The sequence below is a fragment of the Mobula birostris genome, chromosome 18, assembly GCF_030028105.1.
Source record: "Mobula birostris isolate sMobBir1 chromosome 18, sMobBir1.hap1, whole genome shotgun sequence".
In the NCBI taxonomy this organism is placed as follows: domain Eukaryota; kingdom Metazoa; phylum Chordata; class Chondrichthyes; order Myliobatiformes; family Myliobatidae; genus Mobula; species Mobula birostris.
The window spans coordinates 4243911-4264975 of NC_092387.1; the positions used below are offsets into that span (position 1 = coordinate 4243911).

Below are 21065 nucleotides of genomic sequence, written 5' to 3' on the forward strand. Positions count from 1 at the left end.
ATGGGAAGGAGATTGGATAGTGGGGCTCAGGTCGGTGGAAAGGAGATTGGGAAGTGGAGCTCAGATCGATGGAAAGGAGATTGGGAAGTGGGGTTCAGTTCAGTGGAAGGGAGATTGGGAAGTGGGGCTCAAATCGGTGGGAAGGAGATTGGGAAGTGCGGTTTAGTTCGGTGGAAGGGAGATGGGAAGTGGAAGGGAGATGGGAAGTTGGGCTCAGATCGGTGAAAATGAGATTGGGAAGTGGGGCTCATATCGGTGGGAAGGAGATTGGGAAGTGGAGCTCAGATGAATGGGAAGGAGATTGGATAGTGGGGGTCAGATCAGTGGGAAGGAGATTGGGAAGTGGTGCTCTGATTGGTGGGAAGAAGATTGGGAAGTGGGGTTCAGTTCGTTCGAAGGGAGATTGGGAAGTAGGGCTCAGGTTGGTGAGAAGGTTATTGGGAAATGCAGCTCAGATCGGTGGGAAGGAGATTGGGAAGTGGAGTTCAGATAAGTGGGAAGGAGATTGGGAAGTGGAGCTAAGATCGGTGAAAGGGAGATTGGGAAGTGGAGCTCAGATCGGTGGAAAGGGGATTGGGAAGTGGAGCTCAGATAAGTCTGAATTAGATTAGGAAGTGGAGCTGAGATCGGTGGAAGGGAGATTGGGAAGTGGAGCTCAGATCGGTGGAAAGGGGATTGGGAAGTGGTGCTCAGATCAGTGGAAAGGAGATTGGGAAGTGGGGTTCAGATCCGTGGAAGGGAGATTGGGAAGTGGGGCTCAGATCGGTGGGAAGGAGCTCGGGAAGTGGAGCTCAGATCAATGGGAAGGAGATTGGATAGTGGGGCTCAGATCGGTGGAAAGGAGATTGGGAAGTGGGGTTCAGTTCGGTGGATGGGAGATTGGGAATTGGGGCTCAGATCGGTTTGAAGGAGATTGGGAAGTGGGGCTCAGATCGGTGGGAAGGAGATTGGGAAGTGGGGCTCAGATCGGTGGGAAGGAGATTGGGAAGTGGAGCTCAGATCAGTGGAAGGGTGATTGGGAAGTGGAGCTCAGATCGGAGGGAAGGATATGGGAAGTGGGGCTCAGATCGGTGGAAAGGAGATTGGGAAGTGAAGCTCCGATCGCTGGGAAGGAGATTGATAAGTGGGACTCAGATCGGTGGGAAGGAGATTGGGAAGTGGGGTACAGATCGGTGGAAGGGAGATTGGGAAGTGGGGCTCAGATCGGTGGGAAGGAGATTGGGAAGTGGAGCTCAGATCGGTGGGAAGGAGATTGGGAAGTGGAGCTCAGATCGGTGGGAAGGAAATTGGGAAGTGGAGCTCAGATCGGTGGGAAGGAGATTGGGAAGTGGAGCTCAGATCGGTGGGAAGGAAATTGGGAAGTTAGGGTCAGATCAATGGAAAGGAGATTGGATAGTGGGGCTCAGATCGGTGGAAAGGTGATTGCGAAGTGGAGCTCAGATCGGTGGGAAGGAGATTGGGAAGTGGGGCTCAGATCAGTGGGAAGGAGATTGGGAAGTGGAGTTCAGTTCCGTGGAAGGGAGATTGGGAAGTGGGGCTCAGATCGGTGGGAAGAAGCTTGGGAAGTGGAGCTCAGATCAATGGGAAGGAGATTGGATAGTGGGGCTCAGATCGGTGGAAAGGAGATTGGGAAGTGGGGTTCAGTTCGGTGGATGGGAGATTGGGAATTGGGGCTCAGATCGGTTTGAAGGAGATTGGGAAGTGGGGCTCAGATCGGTGGGAAGGAGATTGGGAAGTGGAGCTCAGATCAGTGGGAAGGAGATTGGGAAGTGGGGTTCAGATCGTTTGCAGAGAGATTGGGAAGTGGGGCTCTGATCGGTGGGAAGGAGATTGGGAAGTGGGGCTCAGATCGGTGGGAAGGAGATTGGGAAGTGGGGCTCAGATTACTGGGAAGGAGATTGGGAAGTGGGGCTCAGATCAGTGGGAAGGAGATTGGATAGTGGGGCTCAGATGAATGGGAAGGTGATTTGGGAAGTGGGGTTTAGATCGGTGGAAGGGAGATTGGAAAGTGGGGCTCAGATCGGTGGGAAGGAGATTGGGAAGTGGGGCTCAGATCGTTGGGAAGGAGATTGGGAAATGGAGCTCTGATCGGTGGGAACAAGATTGGGAAGTGGAGCTCAGATCAGTGGAAGGGAGATTGGGAAGTGGGGCTCAAATCGGTGGAAAGGTGATTGCGAAGTGGAGCTCAGATCGGTGGGAAGGAGATTGGGAAGTGGGGTTCAGATCCGTGGAAGAGAGATTGGGAAGTGGGGCTCAGATCGGTGGGAAGTAGCTTGGGAAGTGGAGCTCAGATCAATGGGAAGGAGATTGGATAGTGGGGCTCAGCTCGGTGGAAAGGAGATTGGGAAGTGGGGTTCAGTTCGGTGGATGGGAGATTGGGAATTGGGGCTCAGATCGGTTTGAAGGAGATTGGGAAGTGGGGCTCAGATCGGTGGGAAGGAGATTGGGAAGTGGAGCTGAGATCAATATGAAGGAGATTGGGAAGTGGGGCTCTGATCGGTGGGAAGGAGATTGGGAAGTGGGGCTCAGATCGATGGGAAGGAGATTGGGACGTGGAGCTCAGATCGGTGGGAAGGAGATTGGGAAGTGGGGCTCGGATCGGTGGGAAGGAGATTGGGAAGTGGAGCTCAGATCAATGGGAAGGAGATTGGATAGTGGGGCTCAGATCAGTGGGAAGGAGATTGGATGGTGGGGCTCAGATTAGTGGGAAGGAGATTGGGAAGTGGGGTTTAGATCGGTGGAAGGGAGATTGGAAAGTGGGGCTCAGATCGGTGGGAAGGAGATTGGGAAGTGGGGCTCAGATCGGTGTGAAGGAGATTGGGAAATGGAGCTCAGATCGGTGGGAACGAGATTGGGAAGTGGAGCTCAGATCAGTGGAAGAGAGATTGGGAAGTGGAGCTCAGATCAATGGGAAGAAGATTGGATAGTGGGGCTCAGGTCAGTGGAAAGGAGATTGGGAAGTGGAGCTCAGATCGATGGAAAGGAGATTGGGAAGTGGGGTTCAGTTCAGTGGAAGGGAGATTGGGAAGTGGGGCTCAAATCGGTGGGAAGGAGATTGGGAAGTGCGGTTTAGTTCAGTGGAAGGGAGATGGGAAGTGGAAGGGAGATGGGAAGTTGGGCTCAGATCGGTGAAAATGAGAATGGGAAGTGGGGCTCATATCGGTGGGAAGGAGATTGGGAAGTGGAGCTCAGATGAATGGGAAGGAGATTGGATAGTGGGGGTCAGATCAGTGGGAAGGAGATTGGGAAGTGGGGTTCAGATCGGTGGAAGGGAGATTGGGAAGTGGGGCTCTGATTGGTGGGAAGAAGATTGGGAAGTGGGGTTCAGTTCGTTTGAAGGGAGATTGGGAAGTAGGGCTCAGGTTGGTGAGAAGGTTATTGGGAAATGGAGCTCAGATCGGTGGGAAGGAGATTGGGAAGTGGAGCTCAGATAAGTGGGAAGGAGATTGGGAAGTGGAGCTGAGATCGGTTGAAGGGAGATTGGGAAGTGGAGCTCAGATCGGTGGAAAGGGGATTGGGAAGTGGAGCTCAGATAAGTCTGAAGGAGATTAGGAAGTGGAGCTGAGATCGGTGGAAGGGAGATTGGGAAGTGGAGCTCAGATCGGTGCGAAGGAGATTGGGAAGTGGGGCTCAGAACAGTGGGAAGGAGATTGGGAAGTGGGGTTGAGATCGTTTGAAGAGAGATTGGGAAGTGGCGCTCAGGTCGGTGGGAAGGAGATTGGGAAGTGGGGCTCAGATCGGTGGGAAGGAGATTGGGAAGTGGAGCTCAGATCAATGGGAAGGAGATTGGATAGTGGGGCTCAGATCAATGGGAATGAGATTGGATAGTGGGGCTCAGATCGGTGGGAAGGAGATTGGGAAGTGGAGCTCAGATGAATGGGAAGTAGATTGGTTAGTGGGGCTCAGATCAGTGGGAAGGAGATTGGGAAGTGGTGCTCAGATGAATGGGAAGGAGATTGGATAGTGGGGCTCAGATCAGTGGGAAGGAGATTGGATGGTGGGGCTCAGATTAGTGGGAAGGAGATTGGGAAGTGGGGTTTAGATCGGTGGAAGGGAGATTGGAAAGTGGGGCTCAGATCGGTGGGAAGGAGATTGGGAAGTGGGGCTCAGATCGGTGTGAAGGAGATTGGGAAATGGAGCTCAGATCGGTGGGAACGAGATTGGGAAGTGGAGCTCAGATCAGTGGAAGAGAGATTGGGAAGTGGAGCTCAGATCAATGGGAAGAAGATTGGATAGTGGGGCTCAGGTCAGTGGAAAGGAGATTGGGAAGTGGAGCTCAGATCGATGGAAAGGAGATTGGGAAGTGGGGTTCAGTTCAGTGGAAGGGAGATTGGGAAGTGGGGCTCAAATCGGTGGGAAGGAGATTGGGAAGTGCGGTTTAGTTCAGTGGAAGGGAGATGGGAAGTGGAAGGGAGATGGGAAGTTGGGCTCAGATCGGTGAAAATGAGAATGGGAAGTGGGGCTCATATCGGTGGGAAGGAGATTGGGAAGTGGAGCTCAGATGAATGGGAAGGAGATTGGATAGTGGGGGTCAGATCAGTGGGAAGGAGATTGGGAAGTGGGGTTCAGATCGGTGGAAGGGAGATTGGGAAGTGGGGCTCTGATTGGTGGGAAGAAGATTGGGAAGTGGGGTTCAGTTCGTTTGAAGGGAGATTGGGAAGTAGGGCTCAGGTTGGTGAGAAGGTTATTGGGAAATGGAGCTCAGATCGGTGGGAAGGAGATTGGGAAGTGGAGCTCAGATAAGTGGGAAGGAGATTGGGAAGTGGAGCTGTGATCGGTTGAAGGGAGATTGGGAAGTGGAGCTCAGATCGGTGGAAAGGGGATTGGGAAGTGGAGCTCAGATAAGTCTGAAGGAGATTAGGAAGTGGAGCTGAGATCGGTGGAAGGAGATTGGGAAGTGGAGCTCAGATCGGTGCGAAGGAGATTGGGAAGTGGGGCTCAGAACAGTGGGAAGGAGATTGGGAAGTGGGGTTGAGATCGTTTGAAGAGAGATTGGGAAGTGGCGCTCAGGTCGGTGGGAAGGAGATTGGGAAGTGGGGCTCAGATCGGTGGGAAGGAGATTGGGAAGTGGAGCTCAGATCAATGGGAAGGAGATTGGATAGTGGGGCTCAGATCAATGGGAATGAGATTGGATAGTGGGGCTCAGATCGGTGGGAAGGAGATTGGGAAGTGGAGCTCAGATGAATGGGAAGTAGATTGGTTAGTGGGGCTCAGATCGGTGGGAAGGAGATTGGGAAGTGGTGCTCAGATCAATGGGAAGGAGATTGGATAGTGGGGCTCGGATCAGTGGAATGGCGATTTGGAAGTGCGGCCCTGATCAGTAGAAGGAACATTGGGAAGTGCAGCTCAGATTGGTGGAAGGGAGGCCAGGTTGAGGAGCCCCAGTCGGTGAGAGGAAGGTTTAGAAGTTGAGCAACAATTGCTGGAAAGGCGATTGGGAAGTGGGAAGAGGATCAGTGGAAGGGATATCAGGAAGTGTGTCCCCATTTGGTGGAAGGGAGGCTTGGGAGTGTGGTCCTGATTTATGGAAGGGAAATCGGGAAAGGGGCCCCAGTCAGAAGAAGGAATATTTAGAAGTGGGGCTCCGATCACTAGAAGGGAGACTGATAAGTGGGGCCCAGTCCAGTAGAAGGGAAGTCAGGCTGTGGTGAATGGGAGGGAATGTGGGAACCAGGCCTTGGCAGTCAGAAGGGAGCTCAGTAGACAGATGTCCAGCCATCAGTATTTCTGTATGATCAGTTAGCAGCGGATTCTCTGTGTCCAGTAAACAATCCAATGAAACTGAGGTACTCAAAGTTAAATCCTTGGTTTACTGAAGTGTATTATAGTCAATCCCTCTCCATCTCTGATTTTTAGGCCACTCTCTACTTTTCCTGCCAGATCATAGTCAGAGCACTAGAACACAGAATCAGTCCTTTCAACCCATCTAGTCCGTACTGAGCTATTATCCTGCTTCCATACCCCTCCTATCCATCTACTTATCCAAACTTTTCTTAGATGTTGAAATTGAACCTGCGTCCACCACTTGCACTGGTAGCTCGTTCCACACTCTCACCACCTGCTGAGTGAAGAGGTTCACCTAACATATTTCACCTTCCAGTTGTAGTCTCACCCACCCTCAGTGGAAAAAAACCTGCTGGATCATCTCCGACTGGCATTAAGGAGATATACCTCCTGTACCTGCGTATATGCTTGTGGTCTTCTGCTGCCGTAGCCCATTCACCTTAAGGTTCGACATGGTGTGCATTCAGAGATGCTCTTCTGCACACCACTGTTGTAATGCATGGTTATTTGAGTTACTGTCGCCTTCCTGTCAGCTTGAAGCAATTCGTCCATTTCCCTCTGAGCTCTCTCATTAAGAAGGCATTTCCACCCACAGAACTGCTCTTCAATGAAGGTATTTGTTTCTCGCATTATTCTCTGTAAATTCTAGAGACTGTTGTGTGTGTAAACTCCAGGAGAAGTGCAGTTTTTGAGATATTCAAATCACTCTGTCTGGCACCAACAATTATTCCATGTTCAAAGTCACCTAGATCACATTTCTTCCTCAGTCTGATGTTTGCTCTGAACAACAACTGAATCTCTTGACTATATCTGCATGCTGTTATGCTTTGAGTTGCTGCCACGTGATTGGCTGATTATTTGCATTAACGAGCAGGTGTACAGGAGTACCTATGACAGTGGCCACTAAAGTGTATTTGGAGACCTGTGCCATGTCCTGATCGATCCACGAGACTTCGCTCCACCTTGCTGCAGAACTGTGCAAACTCTGATGGATGGAGAAATCGCACTGTTACTAATCTTGTTGCTTTTAACTTTGGAGATTCCCATTAAAAGTAATTTCTGTTACTTTTTGATTTTTCAGGTGAAATTGCAGCTTGGATCTAAAGAAGGGACATTGGATTCTCAGAAGGATGTAAACCTTAACAACCTGGTCTGGCATGACGTTTCTCTTGTTCATGAAAATAAGTCTCTAACCTTGACTGTAGATGGACTTTCTAGAACCATGGAAGTACCTGACCATTTTAATAAACTGCAATTCAACTTTGGCTTGTATCTGGGTGGACCTGGAGATGCAAAGATCCCCCATTTATCACGGACATCCACCATGTTCAGAGGTTGCATTTCCAAGGCCGAGTTTAATGATCATGACATGTTATCCTCACTTGTTTCACTGCCTGAGTATAACACAGAGGAGGGATGCAGCAATGTAATTGTTGCAGGGGCCGATTATCCTGCCAACTTTCTAGGTCCAAGATCCTTTATTTCCCTTCCAAGTTGGAGTACAAAAGGAGAAAGAAAATTTGAGTGCTTTCTAAAGACAGCTATTTTGCAAGCCCCTCTACTTTACCACGCAGGATGGCAAACAAACTTTATTGCTTTAGAAATTGTAGGTGGTTATTTAAGAATCTTAATTGATAATGGAAATGGAATTGTTATACTGGACAATATGCATTTTGTCAGTGATGGAAAATGGCACAGTGTTAAAATGCTTTTTAATACAAGTTATGTACAACTTACAGTAGATGATAAATTATCCCAAAACCAGCTAATTGTCAATAAGAAGTCATATCTGGGTCTCCAAGGACATCTGTTCATTGGTGGAACAGACAACAAAACTTCAGCTGAACTAGTTAAACGTGGTCCATCTTATGTGTTGGTGGAAAGAACAGCGTTTGGCTCCTTCATTGGTTGTATTCGCAACATACGGGTAAACTCAGAGCAGAAAAGCTTGGCCAATGCTTTAGTCACCAGGGCTGTCAACACTGAATGTACAGAAGAAGAGAATGTGGCAATGGAAGAAGGTGAAAACAAGGCAGAAGTTAGGGTTTCACCTGTACCCATTGCAAGTTTTCGGGGAATTCTAAAGAGCAATCCACCATGTGTGATTACTAAAAACATGTCCAATATCTTCAATGGTTTTACAAGACTATTAGATCTGAGACCATTGACTGTAAAGGAAGCAGGAAGTTCTACCTTGGACCTCAAACACATCCAGCCTACTATTGATATACGCAGAATTGGAATAAGACATTCCCAAGTGGTTTTCAAGATAACTCAGGATGGCAAACATGGACATCTGGAACTAAATATTCCAGGTGCCAAAAGCAGAAAAGCATTCACTTTGTTGGATGTGATCAGTGGCTATATTAAATACCATCACGATGGATCTGAAGTGTTACATGACCAGTTAATATTGGAAGTATCCATTCATAGTAAGCAAGAGATCCCAAATTGTTTAAAGAAGGGTCAACGTTATATTTTTAATGTGTCAATTGTCCCAGTCAATGACCCACCAGAACTAACCTTCCCAAACAAGGATCTTATGATTCTTGAGAACACCTGGAAGACCCTTGGTCCAGATGTCATTGTACCCAGAGATGCTGACAACATTTGTGCTGAATTAAAAATCATTGTGATTAATAAAGAAGATCAAGGTTATGTTGAAGATGCGAGAAGACCCAGCCAGAGGATTGCAGAATTTTCATGTCAGGATCTTAAAGGAGGAAATATTCGCTATGTTCACGGTGGGGCAAAAGTGTCCCACTTGTTGCTTCAGGTCAGTGATGGAGAAAGGATGAGTGATGTAACTTCCCTGAGAATTGTGGCTGTGAAAGCTGACCTCCAATTGGGCAAGAACACAGGTTTAATTCTTCCACAGGGAGGCGTGAGTCTAATCACCATGAGCAATCTCTCTGTAGAGACCAATGCAGTCAATCAGGAGGTAGATGTGGTATACAACATTACTGAGCCATTACGTTATGGTGAGGTCCAGAAACGTGATGCTACTGGGGAATGGAAATCAGTCAGGGCATTCCACCAGTACGATGTAGAGCAGGGCCACCTTCAATACTTCAGCACCGATCCTGAGGTCCGAACACAAGACATTACTGAAAAACTAAAGTTTTCAGTGACAGTTGGACGACAAATTCTTGAAGATAATGTATTTCTTATTAAAATAAAAAGTTCCAAAATAACGCTTCTCAGAATATCTCCAAATGAGCTGAATAATGTTAGACGAGGCAAGATTACACACAATGAACTTGAGGCTGCAATAGAAGGAGATTTAATCCCTGCTGACTCGTTCAGGTATGTGATTCTAAAGTCTCCTGGTAAAGGAAAGTTACTGGTGGAAAATAAGGAGCTAAGAGCAGGTTCTACCTTCACACAGGAGGATTTAAAACAAGTAGGACTCACTTATGTGGCTACTGTTAGAAACACTGAAGAAACCCAAGATAGTTTTCAGTTTCAAGTATTTGTTGGTGATCAACAATCCCCTGTTTATACTTATCCAATATTGATTGGCATTGATCCAGACATACCGGTTCTGATTACTAAGGCATTAGTTGTGGTGGAAGGAGGTGAAAAAATCATTACCAAGAATCAACTTTTCACTGTGGGTCAGGGTACTGTTGCTTTTCTGTATAACGTTACACAGGGCCCTCAGCACGGAGAGCTGACCATACAGCCAGATACCAAGGAACCTGTCACAGTCTTTACCAATGAGGATATTCTCCAAGAGCGGCTCATGTATAAGCACGACGACTCTGAAACACTGAAAGACAAGATTGGTTTTGTAGTTGTGGAACAGTTTACAGGTGATGAATCAAAGGTGGATGTGATTCATGGTACATTACGTATTTACATAAGCCCAGTAAATGACCAGCCACCTGTTCGAGTGGTGAATAAGACATTAAATGTAACCCTAAACGGACAACACTTACTGACCACAGCAGAACTTTGTTTTCACGATGCAGATTCTGATTTTAATGATTCCAAATTGATTTATACTAAGTGGGAGACATCCAATGGCAATATTGTCTCTGCAGATGACACTGCTCGTGAGCTTTCCCGCTTCAGTCAGGAAGATATGGAAAAGAAGCGTGTGTTATTTAAACACCATGGCGCTCACCGAGGAAAGTTCCAGCTGCAAGTGTCTGATGGTGTACACCAAGCAACAGCTGTGCTGGAAGTTCATGCATTAGACCCTTACCTGAAAATAGTCAATAACTCAACCTTCTTGGTTCAGCAAGGACAAGAGGAAAGTGTCCATGGCTATTTCCTCAGTGTGGAGTCCAATGTGGACATTTGGAGTGAAGAAGAAATAGTATACCAAATAACACTTCCCCCAAGACATGGGGAGATTCTAGTCAATGGTGAACCAAATTTGTTGTTCTCCCAGAAAGATATAAATAATAACCAAGTAGTTTATCACCATGACAACAGCAGGTATTCAAGAGATTCCTTTAAATTTATGGTTGAAGTGAAAGAGGTTAAAGCAGAGGGAATTTTTCCCATTTTGATATTTATGGACAGTCATCATCACCGACCAGTCGTGATGCACAATGAAAAAATCCTTGTAGACCAAGGAGGAGCAAAGATCATTCAAATGGAGCAACTGCTGGTAAGTCAGGTCTAACTATATGCTTATTTCATTGCCTTCAATCCTCTCCCAACTGGACCAGTTCATGATAAGTTCAGATCCATGGCAGGGCTATGGGAGGGGGTACAGGAGACCGAAGGCACACTCTCAATATTTTGAGAACAGCTTCCTCCCCTCCACCATCAGATTTCTGAATGGATATTGCACCCATGAACACTTCCTCACTATTTTTTTCTCTTTTTTACTCTCTTTTTGTACTACTATTAAATATATTTATATACATTTCTTATTATAGATTATAGTTTTTATTATTATATATTTGCAACATACTGCTGCTGCAATCGACAAATTGCATGACATTTGTCAGTGATATTAAACCTGATTCTGATTCTGATATGGTAATTTGTTCCTTTCCAATCTTATATTTATGTTAAAAGTAACAAGTTGAAATAAGAGAGCTCTGTACAAATAGAGGCAAATTTAGCTATTCTGAATCTCAAACCATGAACTTAGCTTCTAAGTTTGCTATTGGTATGTGCTGCAATTAGGCAATGTGGTAGTGCAGTGGTTAGCAGTGCCAGTGCCAGTTCCTGCCACCGCTCGTAAGGAGTCTGTGCCCTCCGTGGGTATCCTCTGGGTTCCCTGCTTTCCTCCTACATCTCCAGTAGGTTAATTGGTCACATGAGTGTATCTGTGCGGCATGGCCTGTTACAGTGGAGTATTTCTAAATTAAAAATTAAATTGTACTGAATAGAAGAAACTATGGAAAGAGAAATGCAATATTCCAATAGCTGTACATGTATCATTTGTGCTCCAAGATATGCCCGTTGAGAGCTTCTGCTGCAGGCTGCCTTGGTCCATTCTGAGGACAGTAATTAGCAGAAGGGAAAGTTGGAATTATTTGCTTAGATTTTTTATATATAATTGAATTGCTGTCACCATGTGGACCTAATTAGATCTGTCTGGTTCAGATCCATGGTTAGTCTAAGAGTAGCTTATCACCAAAACCCCCAGCCTATAGATATTTTCAAGGTCTTTTATTTTAAATTGCATCCTGTTTAAACGATTGAGGAAGGCCCTGGGGTAACAATAAATGAAACCGTACCGGTCACAGCAGCCCTGAGCTAACAGACCCCCCCACTCGTTCACCAAATCGGTTTTGATTATCCTCAACCTATTGGAATATCAGGACAGAGAAAATGGATAAGGATGTTGCTGGGGTTTGAGGATCTGAGTTATAGGGAAGGGCTGAACAGGTTGGGACTTCATTCCCTGGAGCGTAGGAGAATGAGGGGAGATTTGATAGAGATACAGTATACAAAATTATGGAGGGTATAGACAGGGTAAATGCTAGCGGGCTTTTTCCACTGAGGTTGGGTGAGTCTAGAACTAAGGGTTATGGGTTATGGGTGAAAGGTGAAATGTTTAAGGGGATATGAGGGGGAAGTTCTTCACTCAGAGGGTGGTGAGACTGTGGAACGAGCTGCCAGCACATGTGGTGCATACGCTTTTGATTTCAATGTAAAGAGAAGTTTGAAAAGGTACGTGGATGGGAGGGGTGCAGGTTGATGGGACTAGGCAGATGAATAGTTCAGCATGAATTAGAAGGGCTGAAGGGCCTATTTCTGTGCTGTAGTGTTCAATGACTATGACTCTATAACAGTTTCATGGAAGCATGACTTGAGCTGGTGAGTGACTTTGCTTATTTGATGGCAGTGAGCCCACTGTGTACACGGAAGGAATGGTGCTGACAATCTGTGCATTACTCAATTCATCATATGGAAGAGATTTGAAAACATGAACAGCTGGGGAATTACATAGAAATATAGAAAAAACCTGCAGCACAATTCAGGCCCTTCAGCCTTCAAAGCTGTGCCAAACATGTCCTTACCTTACAGATTGCCTATGGTTATCCGTAACCCTCTATTTTTCTAAGCTCCATGTACCTAACCAAGAGTCTCTTAAAAGACCCTATCGTATCCGCCTCCACCACCACCGCTGGCAGCCCACTCCATGCACTCACCACTCTCTGCGTAAAAAAAACTTACCCCTGACATCTCCACTGTACCTACTTCCAAGTATCTTAAAACTGTGCCCTCTCGTGTTAGCCATTTTAGCCCTGGGAAAAAGCCTCTGACTATCCACATGATCAATGCCTCTCATCATCTTATACACCCATATCAGCTCACCTCTCATCCTCCATCGCTCCAAGGAGAAAAGGCCAAGTTCACTCAACCTATTCTCATAAGGCATGCCCCCCAATCTAGGCAACATCCTTGTAAATCTCCTCTGCACCCTTTCTATAGTTTCCACATCCTTCCTATAGTGAGGTGACCAGAACCGAGCACAATACTCCAAGTGGGGTCTGACCTGGGTCCTATATGGCTGCAACATTACCTCCCAGCTCTTAAACTCAATCCTATGGTTGATAAGGGCCAATGCACCGTATGCTTTCTTAACCACAGAATCAACCTGCGCAGCAGCTTTGAGTGTCCTGTGGACTTGGACCCCAAGATCCCTCTGATCCTCCACACTGCCAAGAGTCTTACTACATTCTGCCATCATATTTGACTGACCAAAATGAACCACCTCACATTTATCTGGGCTGAACTCCATCTGCCACTTCTCAGCCCAGTTTTGTATCCTATCAATGTCCCTCTGTAACCTTTAACAGCCCTCCACACTATCCACAACAGCCACAACCTTTGTGTCATTCGACAAGTTTACTAACCCATCCCTCCACCTCCTCATCCAGGTCATTTATAAAAATCACAAAGAGTAGGGGCCCCAGAACAGATCCCTGAGGCACACCACTGGTCACTGGCCTCCATGCAGAATATGACCCGTCTACAAGCACTCTTTGCCTTCTGTGGGCAAGCCAGTTCTGGATCCAAAAAGCAATGTCCCCTTGGATCCCATGCCTCCTTACTTTCTCAATAAGCCTTGCATGGGATACCTTGTCAAACGCTTTGCTGAAATCCATATACACTACATCTACTGCTCTACCTTCATCAATGTGTTTAGTCACATCCTCAAAAAATTCAATCAGGCTCGTAAGGCACGACCTGCCTTTGACAAAGCCATGCTGACTATTTCTAATCATATTATGCCTCTCCAAATGTTCATAAATCCTGCCTCTCAGAATCTTCTCCATCAACTTACCAACCAATGAAGGAAGACTCACTGGTCTATCATTCCTGGGCTATTTCTACTCCCTTTCTTGAATAAGGGAACAACATCTGCAACCCTCCAATCTTCCATAATCTCTCCCGTCCCCACTGATGATGCAAAGATCATCACCAGAGGCTCTGCAATCTCCTCCCTCGATTCCCACAGTAGCCTGGGGTACATCTTGTCCGGTCCAGGTGACTTATCCAACTTGATGCTTTCCAAAAGCTCCAGCACATCTTTTCTTAATATCAACATGCTCAAGCTTTCCAGTCCGCTGTAAGTCACCCCCACAATTGCCAAGGTTCTCTTCCGTAGTGAATACTGAAGCAAAGTATTCATTAAGTACCTCCGCTATCTCCTCCAGTTCCATACACACTTTTCCACTGTCACACTTGATTGGTCCTATTCCCTCATGTCTTATCCTCTTGCTCTTCACATACTTGTAGAATGCCTTGGGGTTTTCCTTAATCTTGTCCACCAAGGCCTTCTCATGGATGTTCTGGCTCTCCTAATTTCATTCTTAAGTTCCTTCCTGCTAGCCTTATAATCTTCCCGATCTCTATCATTACCTAGTTTTTTGAACCTTTTGTAAGCTTTTCTTTTCTTCTTGACTAGATTTACAATGGCCTTTGTACACCACGGTTCCTGTACACTACCATCCTTTCGCTCTCTCATTGGAACGTACCTATGCAGAACTCCATGCAAATATCCCCTGAATATTTGCCACATTATCTTGCATACATTTCCCTGAGAACATCTGTTCCCAATTTATGCTTCCAAGTTCCTGCCTGATAGCCTCATATTCAGAGGGTGGTAAATCTGTGGAATTTGTTGCCATGAGCGGCTGTGGAGGCCAAGTCATTGAGCTCATTTAAGGCAGAGATAGATAGGTTCTTGATTAGCCAGGGCATCAATGGGGAGTGGAGATGACTGGATGAAGTGGATCAGTCCCTGATTGAATGACGGAGAAGACTTGATGGGCTGAATGGCCTAATTCTGCTCCTAAATTTTATGGACTTAGACAATTACTCACATGACTTAGAGAATTATTGAATTGAATTGACTTTATTACTTCCATCATACATATACATGGAGTAAAAATCTTTATGTTATGTCTCCATCTAAATGTGCAATATGCAATTTATAGTAATTTATAATAAATAGTATGTACAACAGGACAGTCAATATAATATAGAAATACAATTGTATCAGTATGAATTAATCAGTCTGATGTCCTGGTGGAAGATGCTGTCCTGAAACCTGTTGGTCCTGGCCTTTTTGCTGCTGTACCATTTCCCGAAAGGTAGCAGCTAGAACAGTTTGTGGTTGGGGTGACTTAGGTCCCCAATGATCCTTCGGGCCCTTTTTACACACCTGTCTCTGTAAATGTTCTGAATCATGGGAAGTTCACATCTACAGATGCGCTGGGCTGTCCGCACCACTCTCTGCAGAGTCCTGCGATTAAAGGAGGTACAGTTCCCATACCAGGCAGTGATGCAGCCAGTCAGGATGCTCTCAGTTGTGCTCCTGTACAAAGTTCTTAGGATTCAGACAACTCTTTACATAGCAATAAATTTGTTTTGATTTTGATAACAGCAATGACCACACTTCACAAATAACTTGTAGTTTGAGAAAATGCGTTGCTATTATAAAGCATTACATTAATTTAATCTCTTTTGTACTTCGACTGCCACATTGAAATCGCCTTTGTGGAAATTTAAAAAGTATTGCCTATTTTGGATAATGCAATGAAATAACATTCTTCTGTGGTTAAAATTAGATCAACAATAGAACAATTTGTGTGTGCCCTGATACCACAGCAGTTAGTGTGACACTTTTACAGCTCAGAGTGTTCTGCAGTTCAGAGTTCAATCCCAGCACCGTCTGTAAGGACGTGTTTTCCCTGTGGGATGTGGTGCTTGGGGGTGTGAATCAGTGTTTGCTGGGGAGGGGGGATGAGGCGCAGGGCGTCGCTGGGGTAGGAGGTCAGTGTGTTGCTAGGGGAGTGTGTGGATCGGTGTGTTATTGGGGTGTGTGGATCAGAGTGTTGTTGGGGTGTGTGTGGATCGATGTGTTATTGGGGTGTGTGGCTCAGTGTGTTGTTGGGGTGTGTGTGGATCAGTGTCCTGGGGTGTGTGGATCAATGTGTTGTTGGCGTGTGTGTGGTTCAGTGTGTTGTTGGGGTGTGTGTGGATCAGTGTGTTGCTGGGGTGTGTGTGGATCAGTGTGTTGCTGGGGGTGTGTGTGGATCAGTGTGTTGTTGGGGTGTGTGTTGCTCAGTGTGTTGTTGGGGTGTAGTTCAGTGTGTTGTTCGGGTGTTGTTCAGTGTGTTCTTGGGGTGTGTATCATTCAGTTCGTTGCTGGGGGTATGTGTGGATCGGTGTGTTGTTGGGGTGTGTTGGGATCTGTGTGGTTCAGTGTGTTGCTGGGGGTGTGTGTGGATCAGTGTGTTGTTGGGGTGTGTGTGGATCAGTGTGTTGGGGTGTGTGTGGTTCAGTGTGTTGTTGGGGGTGTGTGTGGATCAGTGTGTTGGGGTGTGTGTGGTTCAGTGTGTTGTTGGGGTGTGTGTGGATCAGTGTGTTGGGGTGTGTGTGGATCAGTGTGTTGGGGTGTGTGTGGATCAGTGTGTTGGAGTGTGTGTGGATCAGAGTGTTGTTGGGGTGTGTGTGGATCAGTGTGTTATTGGGGTGTGTGTGGATCAGTGTATTGTTGGGGTGTGTGTGGCTCAGTGTGTTGTTGGGGTGTGTGTGGATCAGTGTTCTGGGGTGTGTGGATCAATGTGTTGTTGGCGTGTGTGTGGTTCAGTGTGTTGTTGGGGTGTATGTAGATCAGTGTGTTGGGGTGTATGTAGATCAGTGTGTTGGGGTGTGTGTGGATCAGTGTGTTGGAGTGTGTGTGGATCAGTGTGTTGTTGGCGTGTGTGTGGATCAGTGGGTTGTTGGGGTGTGTGTGGATCAGTGTGTTGGAGTGTGTGTGGATCAGTGTGTTGTTGGAGTGTGTGTGGATCAGTGTGTTGCTGGGGTGTGTGTGGTTCAGTGTGTTGTTGGGGGTGTGTGTGGATCAGTGTGTTGGGGTGTCTGTGGTTCAGTGTGTTGTTGGGGTGTGTGTGGATCAGTGTGTTGGGGTGTGTGTGGATCAGTGTGTTGTTGGGGTGTGTGTGGATCAGTGTGTTGGAGTGTGTGTGGATCAGTGTGTTGGAGTGTGTGTGGATCAGAGTGTTGTTGGGGTGTGTGTGGATCAGTGTGTTGTTGGGGTGTGTGTGGATCAGTGTTCTGGGGTGTGTGGATCAATGTGTTGTTGGAGTGTGTGTGGATCAGTGTGTTGGGGTGTGTGTGGATCAGTGTGTTGTTGGGGTGTGTGTGGATCAGTGTGTTGGAGTGTGTGTGGATCAGTGTGTTGGAGTGTGTGTGGATCAGAGTGTTGTTGGGGTGTGTGTGGATCAGTGTGTTATTGGGGTGTGTGTGGATCAGTGTATTGTTGGGGTGTGTGTGGCTCAGTGTGTTGTTGGGGTGTGTGTGGATCAGTGTTCTGGGGTGTGTGGATCAATGTGTTGTTGGCGTGTGTGTGGTTCAGTGTGTTGTTGGGGTGTATGTAGATCAGTGTGTTGGAGTGTGTGTGGATCAGTGTGTTGTTGGGGTGTGTGTGTGGATCAGTGTGTTGGAGTCTGTGTGGATCAGTGTGTTGTTGAGGTGTGTGTGGATCAGTGTGTTGTTGGAGTGTGTGTGGATCAGTGTGTTGTTGGGGTGTGGTTCAGTGTGTTGTTGGGGTGTGTGGTTTAGTGTGTTGTTCGGGTGTGTGTGGATCAGTGTGTTGTTGGGGTGTGTGTGGTTCAGTGTGTTGTTGGGGTGTGGATCAGTTTTTCTGTTGGGGTGTATGTGTGGAGAAAGACTACAATGGCCATGAAGCCTTGCGCAGGCACCTGCCGATTATTTTTCTACAAATCGTTTTGGCGATTCTGTTCGGGGGGTGGGGCTGTTAATTACGACCGGAATATCTGTGATAAGTGGCAAATACACTGAATTTCGTTTCTAAAAGGCTGTATCTAACGAATTTAATATTAAACACACAGCGCATATTTTCCTCGCATGTGTTACGTATCCCGTAACTGGGTTGCCAAACCAGCAGAAATGGACCACTTAGTTGGAGTCTGGATTACTGGAACTAAGAAAGTTTTATTAAAGAAATAAGTAACACAGTACTCTAATCGTAAGGATATAAATGTAACAGGTTAGCAATGATAAAACACACATTTACACAGAACTAGGATAATAGGATCAATCAAGCTCTATCGCAGTCTAGGGGTAAAATGATCAGTCTCAAGTGACGCAGAGTTCAGTTCAGCTGAGTACAGTTGTGCCATTGGAGAGAGAGAGAGAGAGAGAAGGATGATATGCAAATCGAATTCAGACAGCCCTTGATGTTTTCCGCAGTTAGCTTTTGGGCGAGACTTTTTTAATGTCTTCTGAGGTCATCGACTGTGACCCCTCCGTTCCGGATACGATCGTTCTTCCGCGGTGAACCCGGCACCCAGGCAAGGGTGGACACACACACCAGGTTCCCGCCGATCGTACCTTTTCACCCTGTGCGTCTATGGTCGGTCCTGCGATCAGACCTCCAAAACTCCCACCAACTTTTGGGGGCACACCGCACTTCCAGGGTCTCGTTATCTCATGATCTCGTGGTGTCTATCTTGCCTTAGTGAACCTGTTCCTTTTATCTCCCTGCTGGGGTATCACCTGTCCATCAAACTTCAAACAGTTCAGGTTCAAAGCAACCGGTCTGACAATACTCGGAACTGTGTCTCTTTTCGTTAGTCTCGCTCATCTCTCATTAACATTTCTGAATTCTGCTCCATTGTCTCACTTATCTCCCTCATTAGCATCAATCTTCTGATTACTTGGTTTTTCGTCACACATGAATATAGTGATAAGCCAATTATGAGGGGACGACAGGGGAGCTTGAAGTAAGTGTTGAACGAACTTCCAGTAGAAGTGTCAGAAGCAGGTTCGATATTATCATTTAAAGTTAAATTGGATAGGTATATGGACAGGAAAGTAATAAGGGTTATGGGCTGAGTGCAGGTCGGTGGGACTAGGTGAGAGTAGTGTTCGGCACAGACTACAAGGGCAGAGATGGCCTGTTTCCGTGCTATAATTGTTATATGGTTATATAAGTCAATAGCGTCATAACATTTTAAGTAATGTTTGGATATTAAACACAGCACATATTTTCCCCGTATAAACATATAAAATCATTGCAACACACCAATATCGCTGAATCAGTAGGAGCCCTGGGCTTGTTTTCCTGCAACAAGACGGTCCTATTGAGGAATGATGGGAGACAGCAATACTCGAAGGGGGTTCCTTATGTCCAGTCTAATCCGCAATTTAGTTTTTGTTACATTCATTGCAGAGATATTTTGGAAATGGAAGCAATGTTTTCACTGCTTCCGTGGCTATCTCAGGATATTTTGCCTTGACTTTAATCCAGAATGCCGGCAGAGATGTTATGTCAAACAGACTTTTCAGCCCGTCGTCATTTGCAAGCTCGAGGAGTTGATCTCCTTCCCGCGCTGACATGGACGACGCGCGTGTAATGGCTCAACAGTGGGCGTGACAGGGAATGAGGAATGGTGCAGCTGACTCATATCGCCAAATCATGTCGTTTCCTCGCAGCCCAGTAGCGCATGCTCTGCGGCCCGGTACCAGTCCGCGGCCCGGTGGTTGGGGACCACTGGATTAGTGTGTTGTTGGGGTGTGTGTGGACCAGTGTGTTGTTCGGGTGTATGTGGTTCAGTGTATTGTTGGAGTGTGTGTGGTTCAGTGTGTTGTTGGGGTGTGTGTGTGGATCAGTGTGTTGTTGGAGTGTGTGTGGTTCAGTGTGTTGTTGGGGTGTGTGTGGTTCAGTGTGTTGTTGGGGTGTGTGTGGATCAGTGTGTTGTTGGAGTGTGTGTGTGGTTCAGTGTGTTGTTGGGGTGTGGTTCAGTGTGTTGTTGGAGTGTGTGTGGATCAGTGTGTTGTTGGAGTGTGTGTGTGGTTCAGTGTGTTGTTGGGGTGTGGTTCAGTGTGTTGTTGGAGTGTGTGTGGATCAGTGTGTTGTTGGTGTGTGTGTGGTTCAGTGTGTTGTTGGGGTGTGTGTGGATCAGTGTGTTGTTGGTGTGTGTGTGGATTAGTGTGTTGTTGGGGTGTGTGTGGATCAGTGTGTTGTTGGGTGTGGATCAGTGTGTTGTTGGGGTGTGTGTGTGTGGATTAGTGTGTTGTTGGGGTGTGTGTGGATCAGTGTGTTGTTGGGGTGTGGTTCAGTGTGTTGTTGGGCGGTGTGGCTCATGGGGCCAGAGAAGTGCCTATTCCAAGTGTTATCTCTAAATATAATAAGAATTTTAGCTCCTCAGGTCCAGATCTTTATTTGTTGCATTACACTTAATAGTTTTCTTTGAGCTGTTTCTAGACCTCTGCCAATCAAAAAAAAATTACATAACTCTCCCATTAATTTTTCCTATCACTTCCATCAGTATTAATTAATTATACTTCAGTCTGTTGATCCAAGCCCATTAATTAACGAACTAAATTTAATTCCTTTACTCTTTGCATCTCCAATTAAATCAATAAATAATGACTTGTTTGTTTCCTTCCTTTGCCAATAATAAAGTGCATCATAAATCCTCATTCTCTAAGACACAAGAGCTGCCCGCTTCAACTTCTCCCTTTCTCTGTCTCCTGATGTATTGGGGGCACTGGGCCAAGTCACAGCTTTTGTGCGATTGTCCAAGAATCCTTCGTAATGTCTGTGTCTCAAGTTTCAACACTCAAGATTGTTTAATGCCATTTCCAGTAGACAAGTTTAAAGGAGAATGAAATAATTGTTACTCCAGATTCAATACAGCACAAAAAACACTATAATAATAATCATAATAATAATAATAACACACAACAAATACTCAAACAAGAAAAAATATGCAGGTGCTGGAAATCCGAGCAACACACACAAAATGCTGGAGGAACTCAGCAGGCCAGGCAGCATCAATGGAAAAAGGTACTGTTGATGTTTCAGGCGAAGCCCTTTGGCAGGACTGGAGAGAAAAAACTGAGGGGTAGATTTAAAAGGTGGGGGAGGGGAGTGAGAAATACCAGGCGATCGGTGAAACTCGGAGGGGGAGGGATGAAGGAAAGAGCTGGGAAGTTGATTGGTGAAAGAGACAGAAGGCCATGGAAGAAGGAAAAAAGGTGTGTGTGGGGTGGGGGAAGAGCACCAGAGGGAGGTGATGGGTGGGCAAGGAGATAACATGAGAGAGGACAAGGGGATGGGAAATGTTGAAGGGGGGTGGATTAGTGGAGACATTACTGTAATGAGCTGCTCTAAAGTCCTCAGATACCTAACGGGCAAAATGATGGTGCCCTGCCCTATTTTATTTTGCGACACTGTGCAGACCCGTAACATGTGTAGTGTCAGATGTGGGAAATCCGGGATACTCCCAGCCTCCCAGACAGCCACATCTGTGCCAGGTGCGTGA

The 21065-nt window shown here is 46.4% G+C and overlaps 1 protein-coding gene across 1 annotated transcript in view; it reads left to right on the plus strand.

Annotated features, from left to right (window-relative positions):
* Positions 1-21065, plus strand: part of LOC140211911 (chondroitin sulfate proteoglycan 4-like) — a 295088-nt gene that overhangs the window by 179512 nt on the left and 94511 nt on the right. The window contains exon 3 of the mRNA XM_072282113.1: positions 6866-10405. Within this exon, the coding sequence (XP_072138214.1) occupies positions 6866-10405 (3540 nt within the window). The remainder of the gene's footprint in view (positions 1-6865; positions 10406-21065) is intronic.